Genomic DNA, 21798 nt, shown 5'->3' with positions numbered 1-21798 from the left:
TTGGTGGCGCATTTATAAATAAAATTTTTTACACTTATAAAATTTAAGTTATAATTAAAAATATGATTAGTAAGATTTTAAGTTTTTAAAGTAATGCAAGTTAAATAAAATTTATCAAAAAATGAATATCAAAATTTCAGTCTCATGTGTAAAGTAAATCAATTTGCCATCTCTGTATCATGCGCAATAAATTAATTGACCGAAAAATTAATGATAAATTGATCGAAGCGTTCCACTAAAAGATCTCGGTTTTCCTAATATGACTGATACTAAATATGATGATAAACTACGACTGTTAATTAAACAGTTCTTTACAATTAAAGTTACCTCGTGACAATGTAAAAAAATTTACATAAATAGCTTTAACTTCTCACCTTTTTTTTTCCTCCTATTGCACACCAGGTAAATAAAATATTATAATTTTTTTTTTAAAAAAAAAAAGAAAAAAGTTATTCCACCTCAGCTGGCGTTGTGCAATAAAAAAGTCTCATTCAAGTTCGAAAAAGAAAGAAAAACTCCCTCTTATTAATTTTCGAAGCCGAAAAAAAATAAAAGAAAAAAATTAATAAATAAAAAAAACCAAATAAAAAAAAGTAAATATATAACGTATAATCTTTTTAATAATAATCATGGCTGGTGATAATTCTACAGGAGGCGGAGTCACTCATGAATGGATTTTTATCGATGAATCTGAGATCGCTACATCGCCAGCACAAAATCTTCGTCCTCCTATTCCCAATCCTAATTTGCCAGTTGATGTACCATTTCCTCCTAATATAAATCCAGCGGATCTTATTAGAAGGAATAGAAATGGGGACCTTCTTTCTAGAGCAACAAATAAATTTTTGATTTATCGAAATGAATACGCCAAAGAATTACAAAATCAAGGATTTAGATTATCTATGAGAGAAGTATCTAGAATGGCCGCTAAATCTTGGAAACGAGAACCACAACATGTTAAACGCAAATATGAAGACATTGCAAGAGAGGTGGAAAGAATACACGTACAGTTATCTATGTCGTCTTCATCAGGATGGGAAAGACGAAGACCTTGTTTCAATCGTACACCGAGCGAACCAGGATTTCTTCCAATTCATAGTCAATTAGACGAAGGTTGTGTCGTCTTACCTTCCATGACTGTACCTTCTAACCACCCTTCAATACCGCAATATTCTCCATATATGCCTTTTACATCACCTATTCCATATACACCAGCTATTAGAACGGTTCCGTCTCATAGATATTCACCAATAGCATCTCCTATTGATTCAAGAAATCTTTATCTTGTAAATAGTTGTGGAAATCCTCCATTCGATTATTTTCAATACGAAATTTACGATGACCAACTTCAGCTTCCTATTGAGGCCAATACACCTTTAACTTCAAATTTTGATGTTCCATTTGGTTTTTCATCTGACGCGGACTCTTTAAATGATTCATTAGGAAATTCTCCTGAATCTTTTGATTTTCCATAAATAATTAATAATAATATATATTCTCACATTATAATTTTTAAAAAATCAAAATATACCAACAAACTTTTTGTCTTGAGTGGTTCTTAAAATTTTTTTTTTAATCTTTAATTTTTTTTTTTTGTTTATTTCTATTTACTTTTTGTGGCGGGTTCACAGACTGTTTTATAATAATTTCTTGTGAACAAATTGGGTACATGACTTTTTATTTTACTTTTATTTTTTTTTTAATTTTTCAATCTTAATTGTTAATATTTGGCTACTTTAAGAATCACATTTAGACAATTGGATATGATGACGCTGGTATATCGTCGAATTACGTAAATACTAATACTATCCTCTCTTTTACCTTTACAAATAATAATAATAATCGAACAACCAATTAATTTTTAATAATCCTACATTTTTTTTTCCTTATGAATAAATTTTTTGACCTTTTTTTTTTTACTTCGTCGTCAATTTTTTTTTCTAATCGGAAAGAAAGTATGATTATAGTTGTCATGTGATGATGATTAAAACGATTTTAGATTATAGATAATTTTTAAGAATAAGGATTATATGTAATAAAAAAAAAAAATTATATATTTAAAATGATTAACTTACAGTTTTTTTTGAATGATCCCGTTCACACTCCTTAAAAATTTTCCTAATTTGAATTGGGGTCCATCATTAATAAAAATTTATTAATATTTTTTTCCAAAGAAAAAAAAACAGTTGGTTTTGAATCCAATACGACAATTATACGTCATGCAAATAATTAAATCTGGTTAAGTTTTAAAAATGTATGTTTTAAGAAAGTAAAATGGTGATGATTTCCGGAAATCATTCGGATGATGTCCGCTGCATCCGAGAATTTATGGATGTCATTATCCATGCATTCAAATAAAGAATTGGAATAATGGTACCTTTTTCGTTAAGGAGGTTTGGTAAAAAGGAGAGAAATATTCGGAATGTGTCATCTTAATTCAATTTAATTACCGAAACGCATATATTTAGGAAATTTCACCTGATTTTTTCACGATTTGCATAAAAAGTTTCAAAATTACAATCAACTCATGCGAATAATTATTTTATTTATTATTTTTTTCTTTTTATCTTTACATTTTTTTTTGTTATGAACGATATTCATTTGTTTGTTATCCTACTTTAACAATTATAATAATTCTATCTCATTGATAAAAAAAAAATCATTTTAGAAGCAAATATTATTAATTTCGGAAGAGAAAATATAGACTGTTTACATATTAGGGAAATTATAGGTCATATGGTAGTCACAAGGTAACACGAACTAATAATACTATTTACTAGCCCAAATTAAGGATAGAGCAGGCAGATTTAATTAAACTCCTAATAATAATAAAATTAATACCGGAAATTTAATTTATTAAAATTTATGTTGAACATCGGATTTTAAAGCTGGGGAAATTGGGGGGATTTTTAATTATTATAAATTCGTAAATGATATGCTGTATAAAATATTAATTTTTTGTTCTTCTAGATAGTTATTGGATTCACAATGCACAAAGTAAATATCTCTATGTATGTAGTTTAAGTATTCTGAATTACCGAACCAATCAATTTTTTTTTCTTTTTTTTTCTTTCAACGATTGATGATATCACGTGATAATTTTTATTGTACTGTTAACTGTTAATTTTACCTCATTACCTCATCTACCGCAGTAAAATACCAGAAAACCAGAAAACCAGAAAAAAAATATTGTCGTCAGACGGGATTTTTTTTTACAGTTTTCTATCTGTACTGCTTTCCGAAATTAATTTTTTTTTTTAATTTCCTGTAGTTGTTTACTGATAATGTATTTCTTTGTTTGATATAAAAAAATCTACCGCAGTAAAATTTTTTCAATATCTGATTTTAAAAAAATCAATCAAAAATTTAACTAGAATTAGATAAGTATTATTTATCACATATTCAAATCAAATTAAAACGCATTATTATTCGTCATAATTAGGAATCTTTATCTAAATAAAAAATTAAAGTTCCGTTTATTTACGTTGGCTGAAAAAAATTCATCGGATCTAAAAATTCTTTTACGCGACAAGTAAGACCACATGTTATGACAAGCCAAGAATGAAACTTGATAAGATTAAATTGCAGAACAATATAATATGATCAATGAACCAATTGTAGATATGCAGATAAAATAAAAAAATACAATAATGGCATAAATGGTATAAATAAATTATTAATAATTATTGATTAGATAACAATATAATAATAATATAATAATATAAATATATTTTTTTTTTTGTTCCCTTTAAATAGAGAATATATAAATTATAAAATACTCTTTATATTTCATTTTTATCGTTTTATTCTCGTGTAAGACGCGATTTTAGATCTTTTGGTGGAATTATTGATTAAAATACGGAGTTCGGAATTCAATCATTAAAAATTATCTATAAACAGTTTCATAAATTACTTTGATGATTAAAAATGATATAATATATTATTGTACATATATATAATTTTCAATATATCAATTTTTATTTATTATAAGTAGAATACGTGTAAACGCGATTACAGTAAAAAATTACAGTAAATTCGGAAATCATCCGATTATGCATAAAATAATTATCTAAAAGAAGTCACGAAATATGTTAATCGATCAAGATTTTAAACTTTAATATTCTTTTTGTTATCCTATTTCTACTGTTATCAATAATAGAAAATAAAACTTCGAATTTCTAAGATATGATAATTATATTCTTTTATTTCCATTTATCATTATCAATTCTTTTAAATCGTTCATTTTACGCATTTATAATAAAAAAAGTGCACTAATACGTATTAAAATAATACTATAAATTAACAAATGAATTAACTTTTTATAGTTTAGTCATTATTTACTTTTTATTTATTCACGAAAAAAAAAAAAGAGTACACAAATATCAAAAAATCAATAGTGTGTGAGAAGATACTTACTAAGATTGTAAGAATGTTTTGATTGTTCGGATTCATTTTTCCTTCTTTTTTGCTTCTTTAAGTAAGCAAAAATGATAAACGTAACACCATTTTAAAATAATAAGCGAGTTTGGGCTCAAAATTTCCATTACAAGTACTGAATCAAGTTTCGCGATTTTATTATTAGAAAACACAAGTTTCTATGAATGTTTTAATTTCAAATGTTTCAAATTTCTTAGAAAAAAAAATTTTTTTTCCGGGGATATTACTTTCTTTTATTATGAAAATGAATAGCATTACACAATCAAAACTTTTCTGAAAATGATCGTGGCGCGGAATTTAACTAATTATAGTAAACGAGTCTTTAAGCCACCCTAATGACAACGGTTTTATTGGTTATAATGGGCTCCGACTTTTTTTAGGAAAATCATAAAGATAATAAAACAATCAAGTTTATAAAATTCGGAATTACAAAGGAATTGGCAACTTGTAACCTTCATCGTATATTGCAGCATTGTTTATCGATAACTTCATTGACGATATGTAGGTCTACGCAAGTGGGCTACACAATGATTACAAATAGATTTGGTGGTGATCGGTAAAATTCAGTTAAAGAAAAGAAAAATGAAAAAGAAAAATAAGAAAAATGGTACATAAAAAATTTTATTTACATTTTTTACAATATTTTATTCTATGAATAAAACTTTTTTTTTCAAACAAGAACTGAAACATAATTGAAATCATTCATTAGAAAATCGAACTTTTTTAAAGCAATCGATGATTAAATTAATGTTTATTTGTAATGCATTAAGTCAATTGATTGATTTATACATGAAATTTGAGTGCCTGCAAATTATCTAATAAATTTCTTTAAAGTTTGACCTTTGTAAAGAGCCGGTCTTTCGGTCTTTATTCGGTCTTTATAGAAAAAATCTCTGATCTGCATCTGAAATTTTTATGCCGCAGCGGGATTTGAAAAGACCGATAACTGTCCTCTATTCTGCTTTTTCTAAAGCCAATTTAACTAAAGTTCGAGAAAAATTTTGGTCATAAAAAAATTAATCTAGTCTTGAATTGAATTGACTGTTTGGATTAAACCCAAATTTTGTCACTTTAACCAATTCTACTGCGCCCCAAAAATTTGGAGGAACAAAACTCCGTTACTTTTTTTCAAAGAATTTCCAAAGACTGGTCAGGACCGATTAAGACCGTAGGACCCGAGTGAGTATCTCTAGACTCTTGACCTATTCATGTAATAATTTTTGTCAAGTATTATTTAACATTCTTTAAGCCATCATTTAAAGCAGGGGAAGGAAGTAATTAAAGATAAAAAAATAATGAATTTATATTAATTATATTATTATTTATATTTGTGAATAATTGTCCAATTGAACGATTTTTTTTTAAAAAAAAAATGGTAAATAAAAATAGTCAAAATTGTTAACAAATCAAAATTTGCCATATTAAAAAAAAAACTTAGATTAATTTTATTAAATTTACAAATAATTTAACGCGCGATAACACGCTATTGTTACATAAATAAAAAACCTATCTGTAAAAGCCATTTTTTTTTAAAAAAAAAATCCGTAATTTGCTTAGATCATAATAATTTTCGCAATACTGCGCCTTAATCAAAATATCTTATAATGTATTATAATGTTTAATTACAATTTATTATTCATCTTACGGTACGTATCACATATAAACCATAAAATATACTTACTTATATTACTCATTGCCATAAATAATTTCTATTTACATTTATAGACTAACCAATTTTAATTATTTTGTATTATGTTACCATAATGAAAATTCATTATATTACTTACAAATTCTTTTTATTTTACAAAAAAAGAACATTAAATGATAGTCCTTATATATTACACTTGGCTCAACAGATACTTTAAATAATTAGAATTTTTGTTTTCTTTTAATAATGATGAAACTCTTCATAATTCCATTCAAATGGATTGACATTGTCGGTATTGTTATGAATAAAATCTAATGTATAAGGTTCCTCTAATTGTGAAGAGTTGTTTGGAAATTGCATATATTTTGGATATGCTAATTCGGTGCTTATATTTTCAAAAATATTCGAAGGTGAATCATAAAATTCAGAACTATTTTGCAATAAAGTGGAATTATCTGAAGACAATTCAAATAAATTATTGGAATCGGTAAGTGTTGAAGTACCATTATAATAATTTAATTCATTATTCATACTGGAATTTTGCGATCCTGTATTAATTAATTGTCCATAAAAATAATACTCTTGAGACAATTCAGGATTTGAAATTTCGAAATTAAAATTATTTTCTTCAAGTGGTGGAGTTGGTAAAGGAGTTAAAGGTTGAGTACATGATAGTTTTGGTGAAGTATTAGCAGATATAATTTCTGATTCATCTGCAGCATCAAGTTTAGTTTGTTTATAAATTTTTCGAACTTCCTTCGCAATCTCTTTATATTTAGCTTTAACTTCCTCAGGTTCATTGTTCCAAGAGGTTGAGACCCAAGGTGAAACATCTGTCATCTTAAACCGTAAATTTTGAGCAATTAATTCCCTAGTATAAACTTTACGGTAAATAAAGAAAGCATTTGAAGGCTTGGAAGGAAGTTTGCGTGTTTTACTATTTATTAAATCTTCGGGAACGATATGAGGTGGAAAAGGTAAATTCAAAGTCGGTGGCGAGTCTACGACTTTGCGCGTCTTTTGTTGTTCCTTTGAACGGTTAAAGGAAATTTTCTCACCGATGGTATCCATTTTTTGTGAATATTTATTCCTTAAAATAATATATTTTGAAATAGATTTAGGCATTGTTTTGAGCTTTTTATATATAATTTTTTTTTTTTTAATAATGGGAGTTAAACTCCGATGAAATTATGTTTGTTATCAAGAAGGGGCTATTTAAGGATTCTGATATCCGTCCCTAGGTTGGTCAAAAAAAAGTAACATGGTACAACCTATAGATCCACTTAATAAACATAGATCTTCTTTTAATATCTTTGCATTTTTTTATTAATCTTTTTTTAACTTGAATGGGGAAGATTTTCAAAAAATATTTTATATATATATATATATATATATTGTAGTTTAAAATAATAAAATAAATTCAGTATATATACTTACATATATATAAAGAAATTGATATAATTGTCACAATACACAAAAGAATACTTCTTAAAATAGGGGTTGCAAGGGTTGACAAAAATGTGGCTTGTCAGTGCTAAGAGAGCCGACTAAAATAGTTCACAAAAAAAATTTGATAAAAATAGTTATCCCCATTCATAAAAGAGAAGAATTAGTCTAACCGAATTTGGTATCTAAAAGAATCCACGGAAAATTTTTCCTTCTCTAAAAATTCCATATTTAAACATCCGTGTTACTATTAAGAAATTTTAATTGGCCCTCATTTTGAATAGTTCATCTTTTAATAATTAGATTTCTATTTCTAAAACTTTTTGTCTGATTTCATTTCCGAAACTTGTCCATTAAATACAAATATATCTTTTTTTTTGTTTTTAATTTATGGGTCAATAATTTATTCAATAATAAAGATTTTACCGTAAAGATCTTTATGAGGTCGTATTTTATTTACTTGAAAAATAAAACAAAACGAAAGAATCATATGTAAGTAATCTAAGTAATCTATATACTCTATTTTAATTGAATAAGACGCGTACAATGGAGAAACCATTATTGGTATGAAATTATATATACCTATATTTACTGAACACGTCACTCAATGCAAGATTCCCAATAAAATTAGTACTTATTATTTGGCTCAATATCCGAGCGATATTTATTTGTATTCTTGTTATTTATTATTATTTTTGCCAAACAAAATGTAAATATCATCAAAAACAGCTTAGTAATAATTTTACTATAGGATATTCCAATGTAGAAATTCCTTATTTTGTGTTTTTGTTTAAATAATATTATTAATATTTATCGGTCCAGAACAAAAAATAGAACGAATTTTAATTCATATCTTTTTTTTTTTCAAAAGGGGATGAAAATGCATTTATTTTTATTGAACCTTGTTCTAAATAATTGTTTTTTTTTTTAAAAAAAAATAAATAAATAAATAAAATAAATTACTAAAAATAAAAAAATATTAGTTCAAATCATATTTTCGAAATTTCCCACTTTTTGTGCTTTTTCTTTTTTTTATTTTTTCGGGTTTCCTTTTTTTTTTTTTTGGTCGGAATAAGTCGAAAGAGGAATTGTAGGAAAAAAAAATTTCTCTAACGTTTTGGTAATAAATATATATGCACAATTATTTTGATGGTAATTATTAAAAATATCACATTTGTTTATTGGAATCGGGAAAAAAATGTTGTACAATGTAAACCGTAAACATTGTGATAACTCTCTCAGTACAAAAGTACAAAATTTGGTTCTCGGTCTTCCAAATACAAATGACGAAAATGAAGATCAGGGGCTGAAATGCGATAAAGGATTGGTTCGACCATTATAATTTATTATATCCACGTGATCTTGAAACTTTGATCGTTTCAAAAAGATTATGAAAAAGTAAATGACAATAAATGACAAATCATGTTTCTGTCTAACATTTTAAAAATAAAATAAAAATAAAGTAAATGACAAATCATTCTTTTAGGTTATACAAGTGTTACTTTTTAGAAGTTGTTTGTGACTGATAATTATTGAATTCTTTCACCCGATACCCCCAATTAAGAACAAAAAAATCTTCCTATAACCAGGAAAGACCACGCCTTACGTGAATATATTTCATTAGCTAGATGCCAAGAAATAAAAAAAAAAAATGTAAAAATAGAAGTTGTTATGGGTTTGTATGCCAAAATATTTAAGTCATTTATTTTTTTTAAAAAATTATGCATGTATCACACATTAAATACAAGCTTAACTTTAAAAGACAATTACAATAAAAACTTTATTATTATTTGAAATATTAATATTTTTTTCTTTTTTTGTGAATATTATTTTAATATTTATATTTTTTTTAAAATTTTTTTTTTTAAAAAAAACAACTTTTATTAGAGAAAGAAATTTGGTCAAAAATACAAGCATTTTAATTAATATACAAATAATTTCTAAATCTGAAGAAAGGAAATTTTTTTTTTTTGTTAAATTTTACCTTTTATACCTTTTAGCATATATACATATAACATACTTAATTTTGACTTAATAAAAAAAAAAAAAAGGGTTTCTTTTTCTATAAATAACTACCTATAAAAATATCTACCTATAAAAATAATCATAAAAATTGGTTGATTCGGATGTAACGAGTCCAAGACTTAATTCATTAATTGATTGAAAAAATAAGTTATTATAACCCCCTACTGAATAATCATTTTCATTCATTAAATTAGATTGATCATATTCTATTGTGTTCGTAATAAATTGAGGAATTTCATCAGGATTTTGATAGGTTTGATCCATAGAAAATTCATAAGATTGTTGTGGTTGCATTAAATTTGATGTTATATTAACTTGTAAAGGAATTAATCCTTTTGAATTTTCAACTTCATTCTCAAACATTTCTAATGATTGAGGTGTCGTTGAACCTCTGGATAAGTTGTCATGTAATTTTTTAACTTCATTTGCAACTTTTTTGTAATAACGACGAACGAATTCAGGTTCTTCTCTCCATGCATCACCTGCCATTGTGGAAATATCTGTCATTAATGGTGTATTGTATCCACTAGCTCGTAAAGCCTCTGCAAATTGAATACGATATATTAAGAAATAGTTGGCACATCTTTTACGAGGTTTACCATCCTTTCTTGGCTGAACAAAATCCGCTGGATTAACATTAGGAGGGAATGGTACAGAGATTGATCTCCAATCTTTTGACATACTTTTACGTAAAGCCATTGGAGATATTGGGGAACGTCCATTTTCATGAATGAATGACCACTTTGGCATTTTTAACGATTTTAATAATAAGAATATACTTATAAATAAAAAGGGATTTTATTATTTTTATTTTTTTATTTTATAAATGGAGAAGAAAATATTCTTTTTTTTAAAAAAAAATTTGTAGAGCGAAAAGGTAAGATATATATAGATTTTTTTTTCTAAAAGAGTGAGACTTTGAAAGCTCCTTATAGAAAAGATCATATGATCTTATTTGATTTTAATGTGCAAAAAATATTTCTAAGGACGAAACTAATGTAATTAATTTTATTTTATTTGACATGCATATTAAATTACTTTATTAAGTGAAATGTGTCGGTCTTATAAATATCCAAAAATGTTGATATAAATTCGAAAAAAAAAAAAATTACTTTTCAAGTTTTTTTCATGATTATCTAATTGTAATCTATAGGATATTGATGAATAATGGCATTTTTAACTTGGATTATTTTTATAGAAGTTATTAATCAAAATGACTAATTTCCAAAAGTATTTTTTTTTTACGCATAAAATTTGTCCCGGGTAATTATTCTCATGCCGGAATTCCATAGAATTCCATATACATGTATATAATTCATATAAACCATGTTTTTATGCAATGATGTTTATGTTTTTTCCGAAATGTATTTTGGTAGATCATGCAAATATAAACGGATATAAGTTTTCGCGAGGTGAGATTTCTTTTTAACATTTCCCATAATAAAAAAATACACAGACTATCAAAAAAATCCTCAAAAAAGATTTTCTGATAATTCAATAGGTACGTAGTAAGTAATGTAGATTATAATTTTACTTTAACTTGCTTTAGCAGCTTTTGCTGCTTTTTGACATTTTTCCTTTGGTCCTTGAATATACAAAATAATATAAAAGTATTTTCAGTATTTTTCAACTATTCCAGCTCATAATTAATAAGTTTCGAACCCGAATTAGAGTTATATGATGTTATATAATATAAATAAATTGAATTATTATAGTAATGATCTTTAAGCATATAATGATTATATAATAAAAATAATAAAACCATGTTTTGAGACGAAACTTCAAAAGTTCGAGTGCGGGGAAAGGTATCATCCCATGATTTTATTAGTATCACGTAATAATACCCAGATTTAAATGTCCTCTATCAACACAAACCAATCATAATGGGGATACAATAGTCAAACCCCCTGAAATTTTCTATATTGTAATAAAAGTCGAAACTGTTAAAAAAAAAAACAAAAAAAAAATGTACTGCGCTCGCGATCGAACTATTAGTAATAAAATTTTATTTGACAAAAATTTTTCAACTATCAACAATTATAGAAATATATTTTTAATTCGATATATTCCAACAATTGATTGTATTGTAATTGAAACTTTTTGATTTTAATAATATCATTGTTTATTCTATTTGTTTATTTGTTAAATGATGGCAATTCGATCAGCGGACGAATAGTTTCTCCATCGGACAGTGAAGTAAATTTAATTTCGGAAATTCAAACATTAAAAAAAATTGTTCAACTGTTATGTTATTTCATTTGTTTCATGATTGTTATGTATTTTTGCATAAATTATTACCTTTATATGACGTAAATCTTTTTCGCCGATTAATTAAAACGTGAAAGACGAACGATCAAATTAACCATAATAATAAAAAAATCATAACATTTATTACTACTTTAGTTCATGATTAACTTGAAGATCACATCATTATGGTTAATAAGTGTTTAATTAATTAAATGTAGGAAAAAACGATTTAATGAAGATCTTTAAATTTTTTACTCTTCGTTAAAGAAAAAAAAGAAAATTTCAAAATTCTTCTAAATAGATAAACTCCTGTAACATTCAATTGTTGAAACTTTTTTTTCTTTTTTTCTTTTTTTTTTTTTGAGCATGAAACAAAAACTTACCGAAAATATTAAGTTCCTTAATATTTTTATTTTAATGACCAAATAATATGGAGAACTTTTGAAACAAATATAACACATATGCAACATTTGAGGAAAAAAAACAAATAAGTTAATTAAAGTTTAGTTGAATTAAGATAAACAAATTAAAATAATTAGGTATGACCAAACATAATGTTTCATGTTTAATGTATGTTGATTATCATCAATAAATTACCTTTTGATACTCATTTGGATATCATGAATTTTTGAATAGTGAAGAAAAATAAATATTGCAGGACTATAATAAATTAGATTGCTTACGTTTATAATTACGTTATGTTAAATGATGTAACTATACATTCCTTACACTATGAACCCGAATCATTATAATAAAAATTAATTACCAATAGAAAAATTATCTTAAAACATTATTATCGCAGGTGTTATACATACATATAGCATATAGTAATTAAAATGTAAGAACAATTTTTTTGAATTTTACAATTTTACATGTCCAAAATAGTGTATCATTTTTTTAAGATTAGATTTAGAATTATGTAAAAGATCTAAATTATATTTGATTATCTTCATAGCAAAAAAAAAAGATCATAGATAAAAAAAACAATATTTCTAAAAAAAGTCGGATACTGAAACTGAATAAATTTTTTATTATTTTATTGTTTTTTTTAACATGAATTAGGAAATATGTGAAGAATGTAAACATTAACATCAGTTGACATGTCATAATCTTAAATTGCTTAAATTGTATTTCATTTATCGATAAACTTTCAATCTTATTATTTGTTTGGAAAGGTGAAAAACTTTAAAAAAAATTTTTTTTTTTTTCCTCCTTTCGTGTTTCGTTTTCGTGATAAAATTGAATAATCTTATCACATTTCTAAAAATGCGCAGAATTCGCAACACATTATTATTGACTTTAGTAAATCAATTCTTTTATCGCATATTTCTACCTATTATATATGAGTTTACTTAAAGGTGAAAGAAGGTTTTTAAATATTATTATATGATTTCCATATGTAAGATATGTTATGAGAATAAGTTATTACTTTTGATAAATTTATCACTTCATTGTCACCACAATGCTAAAAATTTGAAAAAATGTGATAATATTGTTTCTTTTTTTAGATTTTTTGTTGTACAAATTTCCGAATAATGTAAATAATTTGATATGATGTATTGTTCCACTTAGGTATTGTTACCCGTGATTTGTGACAATTTTTATTTCTCCTTAACATTATTATTGTTCTTAAAATATAATGTTTATTTCAATGATATAAGATTTTTTGACTATTTAAATGCTGATTTTTCTCCAAGATTCTCTCTCATCAAATAATAAATAAAAAAAAAAGCAAAGAAAAGGACAAAAATCAAAAGCCAAAAAAAAAATAATAAAATATCTTTTTTTTGTAAAAAAAAATATTTAAAAAATAATCAAATCTTTTTTTATCAATATTATCAATATCAAATATGACAACGACAACAACAACAACAACGACAACACAATTTTTACCACTTGATCAATTTGTACCGGATTTACAAAATGTTGATTTTCAAGGACATTTACAATTAATTGATGGGATTCCAATAAATTATATTCTGGAAAAGTTACATAATTTAGGACCAAGTTATTATAATGATAAATCAACAGCTGATACTGAACTTCATATTAAAGGATATAATAAAAATCCTTTCTTTGTTCATAAAGAATATCTTATCTTACAATCAAATTTCTTTCAAAAAGTTTTTAAAAATTTGACGAGTGGCGATGTTGTGACCATTGGTTTACCTTTTCCTCAAAATTTTGAACCTATACTTGAATATTTATATGATGGTAATGATGATAAATTATATGAATCTTTGGATGCGGATAATTATAAAAAGATTTGGGAAAATGTTAAATATCTTGGTTTGGGTGTTAAAGCTGTAGCCGTTTGTGAAGCTTTTCAAGAATATTCTGAAACATAAAAATTAAAAAAACATTTTGTTCTTTTCTTTCTTTAAAAAAAAAAAAAATTTTTTTTTAAAAAAAAATTAGATTAGCAGCTGATTCTTTTAAAAAAAAAGAAATTTTTTCTTTCCTTTTACCATTTTATAGTTTTTGTTTAAAAAAAAAAAGATTAGGATTTACTTCATTTTAATTGATTTAAAGTCAAGTATTCCTATTTCTCTTATCTTTTGTAAATTAATATTTTTAAATACATTTTGTACTATACTTTCTTCAAAAATTACTTACATAAAAATTTATATTTTATATCTTATAATCAATAAAAGTTCATACTTCATATATCAAAAATACTTTAAATCACGTATACTTGTATGTTTTTTATCGTGCCATTTTTTTGGGATGTCTATAAAGTTTTTTTCATGGAAATTTTGTGTATTTTCCGTGTATTTTCCGTGATTTTCCGTGATTTTCCGTAATTTTCCGTAGCAGCTTATATTTTGGCCGGAATTAATGAAAGTTACTATTTAAGGCACAGTAGTACAAATTTAAGTCAAAATTAAGAAAGCGTTAGACCATAATTTAAATGTGATCAATATGATCGTAGATTCCCAACTTTACAGATTCATATTTGGTATACTATGACGTAAATATAGAATAATGAGTAAATTCATAAAGGATGTCATCACGTACCAATCATTTTTATACATATTAAAAAGAGTTATATATTAAAAAGGGTTATATATTAAAAAGGGTTGTGGGCTTTTATCTACTTAATCTGAGTTGGTTTATTATCTCTTGATTTACAAGTATCTCTTTACATAATAAAAACAATAACAGAAAATATCATTAGATCATTATTTATTAAAAAAAATCGAGTCAGGTAACTAACTTATTAACCGTTATAGTAAATTCCGGCTTAAATAGTGTATTTTGTAATAGACTTTCAGAGAGAGTACACACTATTTTCTGTCGGTACTGAGATGAATTCCTGCCGTAACTCGATGTTCCGCCGTTAATAGTGAAAGTTACACAGAATTCTACTAAAAACCAATTTTTTTCCTTATTAGTAAAAATGTACTGCTGAAAAGTAGAACAGGTACCTACCGCCATCACTGTTATAATTAACCATTAACCAAAATAATAGTAATAGCAATAAATAATTAAATAATTAACAATTAATGTTTATTGTTGTTATGTCAAATATTAGCTTCTAATAGCGTAAACTCATAGATTTATTATACATTCTTTCATATGAATTTTCGGCTAAAATTTCTAAACTCGTTTTATTAACCGCTTGATCATATAGTTCGATTTAAAATGCGTGATTGCTTTTAGCTTTAATGAAAAATATTTAATTAATTAGAAAATATTATAATAATCTAAATAACTAAATATATATATATATATAAATTTATGTATATACAGCTTATATTATTTTATAGAATAATAGAGCGAACGTTAAAGATCGAATCTCAAAAAATCTTTTTAATATTCTGATCGTGAAACAACAAAGAGATATTCCTAATACACAAATATAAAAAGTTAGAAAAAAGATTAAAAGTTAAAAAAAGAATCATAATCATAATTACAGTAATTCATTACCTCTTCAATTTCAGAAATTTCTTTTTGAGCAATTTTAGAGGAGGGTGAGTTCGATCGATTAGCAGTTAATGGACGTTGTGTTTTTTGTTCTTGATTACTTTTATCAGTAGTTCCAAGAACTGAACATACTCCATGCTATTATTATATAAAATTACATATTATATTCCAAATAAAACATATAAAACAATAAAGCTTTTGGTGCAGAACTTTACCTTTACAGTTTCAACGACCTTATCACCGACATTACTCAAACGAGAATTTGAATCAGTTTCAGTTCGGTACTCAATATGTTCATCGTTTAGGAAAGGTTCATATTCTTGAATAGAATCAGTTTCAGTATTGTACTCAGTATGTTGTTGTTGTTGTTGTGAGTCTTCTCTTATTGCATTTGACTGATTTGAGGATGATTTTGTTGTTGTATTTATAATAGATGAATCTTCTTTATTTGAGGATGCCATTTTGAAAAGAAAAAAATTAAGAAAAAAATAAGACTGCGCAAATGAAAAGGTTTAAAAGCTACTATTTATACTCAGTCAGAAGATCACGTGTATTGTTAAAACGGAATTAAATAATTACGCCATGTATTGTTTATGTGATTTCATTATAAAGTCATGAGAATCACTTTATCTTTTTCAATTCAGATCCAAACCTTCCGGAGTTCCGGTTAACTGCGGTTTATATACTTTAAATATACAGTACAGTCGAGTCGTATGACCAACAATCGGTTCGGGAAGGTTTGTTGAAATATTATAGAAAATGTTAAACAAATTGCAATTGTTTTATAAAATTTTATTATAAAGTGGAATTATACAAAAAATTTCGTCATTTGTTAAATATCTCTTTGAGTTATTACGCAACTCCGGCTTAGTTAACGGTAAGTAATTTTCCGGAGAAATTTTCATATATATAGTATTATTACAGGCGTAATATGCTGTACAACAGGGGGGGGAAAGCATAACGCCTGCGGCTATATTTTGTGTCTAATACTCTAATCCTTAACATAAACTTTTAGTTATTATTTACAAATGATTAGATCATAATTCATTTTACTTATTCTCGTTAATGATTGTTACACATACGCATACGCATTAACTCAAGCTGGGTTTTTGGCATATGATTAATTAGTAATGTAAAACTCAAGCTGGCAGGTACCTGCGGTTAGATTAATATTGTAGGGATTTTAACAAAAAAATCACCCCCATACTAAATCATTGCCATATATGATATAAAAAATATTATTATTTTATACCTATTAAGTAATAGTGATGCATGACTAGATGACGAATCACTAAATTACAAAATTCGATTGTTAACATTAATGAACTGATTTAACCAATTTTGCAAATTATATCATGTGATCTTTTATAATTCCGGTCAAAATTTTTGATCCTAATTCTAGGCCGATTTAGTCTTAAGTCTTACGTTCAAGTATTTCACGTGATAACTAAATTATCGAATCATTTCGGTGGGATTTTGCTATTAACCTTTTCTTCGTGTAAACGATATTACGTCCAAAGTTTTAATGTAACAGTTCTGCCTAAAAAAATTCGTCCCTGCGATAATTTTATTTTCAGGGTTATAATACTGGTAAAATATGGAATACAGCATTTATATTAGGACTGAAAGCGATGATTTTGACGAATTCAATAAACTCGCATATTTTCGTCCCTGCGATAATAATCAGGTGGGCGAATCCATTTCGGTGGGATTTTACTATTAACCTTTTCTTCGTGTAAACGATGGTACGTCCAAAGTTTTAATCCTAAAAAATTCGACTCTGCGATAATTTATTTTCAGGGTTATAATACTGGTATAATATGGTATAATTATGATGTACAGCATTTATTAGGATTGAAAGCCAACATTATGATGATTAAAAGCTTAATTAGTAATCCATGTACCAATCGGACCACCCCTTAAATCTGCATTTCCAATATAGGGATATCCACCAATTTTTAATCGAATAGATTGAAATTTTTAATGAAAAAACTTTGACATTTGCTTTATTTTATTAAAGTATCAAAAATAGCTCTTAAAAAAGTCAAACTTTCACCAATAAACTTTAAATTTCTTCAATTCGTAATTTGTGTAACCATCGACACAAAACCGAAAAATTTTTTCACTTAATAATTTGAAAATAAATGCTTTAAATATGTTCAGAACTTATATTTTAAGATAAAATTACCATTTTTAAATTCCTAAAGATTGATTTATAAAAGTTTCATATAAGCATTAAAAATGGGAAAATGGATTATTGTTAGTTAACCTTAAAGTAGGAAATATTTTTACATTTATTATATCATTTTTTTTTTAATATTCTATTAATATACGTCCAAAGTATATATGTGTGAATTTTGAGACTTCTTGCTAGTACTTTTATTAGAAAAAAAAATGATAAATAATTTTTACTAAAATTTCGCTAATTGATGATATTTAAAAGCAATTCGCAAAATTTTGAGTTTTGAAATACTTAAATTTATATTTTTACAAAATAGATTTAATCTCTAAGTTTTTTTTAAAAAAAAATTTAATTGGTTTGGCTAAAAATTGACCGACTTTACTTTTTTTGGAAGTGGAGATTTGATTTTGCCGATCACTAGGTCCGATTCATTCGTGGATCGGCAATTAAGATACCTTACGTACGGAAAAACAAAGAGCAAAAATGATAATGAATTATATATAATTTCGAAATGCAAGAAATCAGTTCTGTTTTAAGCTTAAGGCTAGTGTTGGCCTACGTAAATAGTTAAAGTAAATATAACAGATAATGGTTGTAAATCAGAATTACCATCTTTTAGCTAACCACAATAGTGTAGTATTTACAGCCAATTTACAGCTTACGTTTATAATATTACAACCGCTAAAGGTTGTAATTCGATATAATAATCGTTACTTACGGCAACAAACCTTACTTAAGACAGCCATAAGATTTATAAGTTCAATAAATATACACATTTTTATTATTTTCTTTGATTTTGTAATTACCATCATTATAAAAAAACATATCCTGGAACTAGTTCTTCGGACATTTGCTATTATTAAAAAAAAATATGATGAAGAAACTAAAGCTATTTATCAGGCATGCATAAACAAATGTGCCTAAATAAACTATAACCATATATTTTTTGGTCTACAACATATGTTTCTTTTCCTGAAGTTGCTCCAGCAGAAGGAATTGTCTTTTTGGAAATGATGCTGAAGGGGCCCTTCCTTCCGAAAGTTTTGCCGAAGACATTAATTTTGAAGCTAAACGTTCTACTAAAATGAGTATCGATCAAGAAATTACGGTTAATCGTGTACCGAGATTTGAATCAAGACAATAAATTGGGGTGAGTGCTGGAAAAGGGACCAAATTGATATTTTTTTCAAAAAAAAGGGTTTATAAGTAAAATATATGTAGATCTGATCATCTGATCCGGAACATTTGTTATTTTTAAAAAAAATTTTTTGTCGATTTGGTCCCTTTTCCTAGCATCACCCTATATGATTACTAAAATATATTATACTCGAGAGTATGATGCGGAATACTGGACCCTACTGTAAAAAAAAAGGAAGATGTTGATTTTGGAGCTTCTCCATCTCTTCCATCTTTAGCCAGATCCGAGTCAGTACATATCAAAATTTATCAAAACTGATGTACCAACCGAGAACTTTTTCCATCACATAAAATAGTCTCCGAAATAGAAAAAATGGAATCAGTATTTATTTTATTTATTTTATTTCGAAAATTCAAAAGAATTTATTCAATAATGATAAAAACAGTCTTATGAAGACTTTAACTTACCAAATTACCGAATTATCCGTATGCGGTTAAGAAAGTCAATAATTATAATATACATAAAATTGAATACGATTCCGATAATCTGATAGGAGATAAAATTTCGAATTACAGTATTTCATGTCGCACAAAAAAGTCAAAAAAGTCAATAAATTGAAAAAACTCAACCTACCAGAATTGAAACAGGACAAAAGCTTAGTGGAGTAACACCAAAAAGGATAATAAATGACGAAAATGATATGATACTTAAATAGTAAATTTAAATCCGTGTAATTGTTTAATAGTTTACCAATAGACATAGTGGTCGCAATTTTATTTTCTTAAATGTATAATAATATAATATGACCTCAATATATTATTCTATAAATTCTTACTAATATATAGTACAATAGATAATAGATAATGATGAAGAAGAAGCAATAAAAGTTGGGAAAGTAAGCACTATATTACTTTATATTCATTTTCACTTGAACTTGGAAAGAATCCAAACAAATACATACTATGATGAAGACTGAAGGCACAAAACATTTATATATAATGATATAAAAAATAAAAAAATTAATCCAAGTTAAATGGTGGCTAACATCTTGTCACATGATATGTCACACTAAGTATGTTACACGCACATGTATACAAATATTTTCTCCTGGGGCTAACAAAAAATTTTCTCTCCCACTAAATATCATAAAACGAAAGGTTCTTGTAATATAATGAGTTTCGAAGGAGGTAGTCTTCTAGATAGCCCTTTAAATGATGATTTTTATGATGATAAAAATGGTGAGGGTTAATTTTCTTCGTCTTTAAAAAAAAAGAGAGAGATAAACAAAAATTATTTTAAACGCTTAATTTAATTTATAATATAACCTTTTTTTTTTTTTGAAAAAAAAGAAAATGAATATCATGATGTATCCTCATCAAATAGGAGTATATCTAATTCTTCTTTAAAAACTTGGCATCATCAATTTCTAAAAATCGATTTTAGAATAATTAATAATGAAAAAATGAGTCAAAAAAGTGTTTTAGTTTTAAGATATATTACATTAGAATTATGTATAACTATACATTACACAGAAATCATCATACCCTTAAACCAAGTTCGAAAATTCCAATTAGCTTCAAATCGTAACATTTATTTGGAGTTAAAAAAGGATTTTGTCAGATATGCAAGTAAAAAAAAAAATAATAATTTAATAAATGTTTTTTATTTATTGATTTGTCATCTTATTAAAAATCAATTCTATTTTTATTATTATTTTTTTTATTTTTTTATTATTTTTAGTATTACAATAATCCTAAAGGATTGATTGGGACTCGTATTCCAATTTCAAATGATCCTACAAATGTAACGGAAGGGGAAAACATTTTTGTATTTACGCCATCTGAGTGGGTTGATATTAATACTTTAAGATTCTTTGAAGAAGGAGTTAGGCAATTAATTATACATCAGGTATGGACATGATAAACCCTATCAATAAGAAAAAAAAATTTTTTTTTAACGATTTATACTTTAATTGGATTAGATACAAAATCAGCCAAAACTAAATGAACAAATCGTTCAAGTTTCAGAAATTAATTCACTTATTTATATTGGGGATGAGAAGGATCAAATAGAATCATTTAATAGTATTATATCTGGTGATGGTAAAGAGGTAAATTAATTTTTGATTTTTGATTTATTTATGTTTATATCATATGATAAATTTTCTCCTTTTTAATTTTAGGTAATTCTTCTAACTTGTAATTTTATAAACAAAAAACATTCACTCCGTGTTTCAAAAGAATCATCATTTAATGACATACTTTCAACGATTCGCGACCGTTATCAAGTTAATATAAATCCAAATATAATCACCTATAAAAATCAAGTTAATGATAAGATTAATTTAATTGATGATGAAGATTGGAACTCGGCTAAATGGGAATTTGAAATGACAAAGGCTAATAAAATTGATTTGTACTTTTTTTAAATAACAAAGAATTTTTTTGTTTGTGCGACAAAAAAAAAAGGAAAGATTAATTTTAAAATACTTACATTTTCGATTTATGTTAAAAAGGAACAAAGATCATTTATTAATTTGTATATATTATATATATATATAAAAATATATAATTTATAGAAAAAAGGATATGATCCGAAAAGTTAATGGGTGTAATTTTGGTATAATTTTGGTATAATAAAATTTTTTTTTTTAATTGGAATTGTTCTATCTAATCGAGAGATTATAATAGTTATAATAGTTATAATTGTTATATTATATATACAGTATATACAATATATATATACATA

The 21798-nt window shown here is 25.6% G+C and overlaps 6 protein-coding genes across 6 annotated transcripts; 3 read left to right on the top strand and 3 right to left on the bottom strand.

Moving 5' to 3' along the window:
- Positions 1-629: 629 nt before the first annotated feature.
- OCT59_007467 (uncharacterized protein) lies at positions 630-1475 on the top strand (the record flags this gene model as incomplete). The annotated part of the gene is made up of 1 exon (XM_025331522.2): positions 630-1475. One exon carries the CDS (start codon positions 630-632, stop codon positions 1473-1475), a length of 846 nt encoding a protein of 281 aa, XP_025186593.1.
- Positions 1476-6325: 4850 nt separating this feature from the next.
- Positions 6326-7210, bottom strand: OCT59_007466 (uncharacterized protein; the record flags this gene model as incomplete). Its single annotated transcript, XM_025313839.2, has 1 exon — positions 6326-7210. One exon carries the CDS (start codon positions 7208-7210, stop codon positions 6326-6328), a length of 885 nt encoding a protein of 294 aa, XP_025186594.1.
- A 2409-nt stretch (positions 7211-9619) lies between these two features.
- OCT59_007465 (uncharacterized protein) lies at positions 9620-10306 on the bottom strand (the record flags this gene model as incomplete). The annotated part of the gene is made up of 1 exon (XM_025324376.2): positions 9620-10306. The coding sequence occupies one exon, from the start codon at positions 10304-10306 to the stop codon at positions 9620-9622; it is 687 nt and encodes a 228-aa protein (XP_025186595.2).
- Positions 10307-13510: 3204 nt separating this feature from the next.
- Positions 13511-14492, top strand: OCT59_007464 (uncharacterized protein). Its single transcript, XM_025313840.2, has one exon. It carries the CDS (start codon positions 13654-13656, stop codon positions 14149-14151), a length of 498 nt encoding a protein of 165 aa, XP_025186596.1. The 5' UTR covers positions 13511-13653; the 3' UTR covers positions 14152-14492.
- A 1124-nt stretch (positions 14493-15616) lies between these two features.
- On the bottom strand, positions 15617-16191 carry OCT59_007463 (uncharacterized protein; the record flags this gene model as incomplete). The annotated part of the gene is made up of 3 exons (XM_066148859.1): positions 15617-15652; positions 15734-15868; positions 15946-16191. The coding sequence occupies 3 exons, from the start codon at positions 16189-16191 to the stop codon at positions 15617-15619; spliced, it is 417 nt and encodes a 138-aa protein (XP_065998710.1).
- A 4030-nt stretch (positions 16192-20221) lies between these two features.
- On the top strand, positions 20222-21478 carry OCT59_007462 (uncharacterized protein; the record flags this gene model as incomplete). Its single annotated transcript, XM_025313842.2, has 5 exons — positions 20222-20288; positions 20400-20674; positions 20791-20958; positions 21032-21160; positions 21233-21478. The coding sequence occupies 5 exons, from the start codon at positions 20222-20224 to the stop codon at positions 21476-21478; spliced, it is 885 nt and encodes a 294-aa protein (XP_025186598.1).
- Between the last annotated feature and the right edge of the window lie 320 nt (positions 21479-21798).

Source organism: Rhizophagus irregularis, chromosome 15 (assembly GCF_026210795.1).
Source record: "Rhizophagus irregularis chromosome 15, complete sequence".
Classification (NCBI taxonomy): Eukaryota; Fungi; Glomeromycota; class Glomeromycetes; order Glomerales; family Glomeraceae; genus Rhizophagus; species Rhizophagus irregularis.
This window is presented reverse-complemented; position numbering and strand designations above follow the sequence as displayed.

What these genes read in the sequence shown, in the direction of transcription:
- OCT59_007464 (XM_025313840.2), top strand. Translation starts at nt 13,654, where the DNA reads ATGACAACGACAACAACAACAACAACGACAACACAATTTTTACCACTT.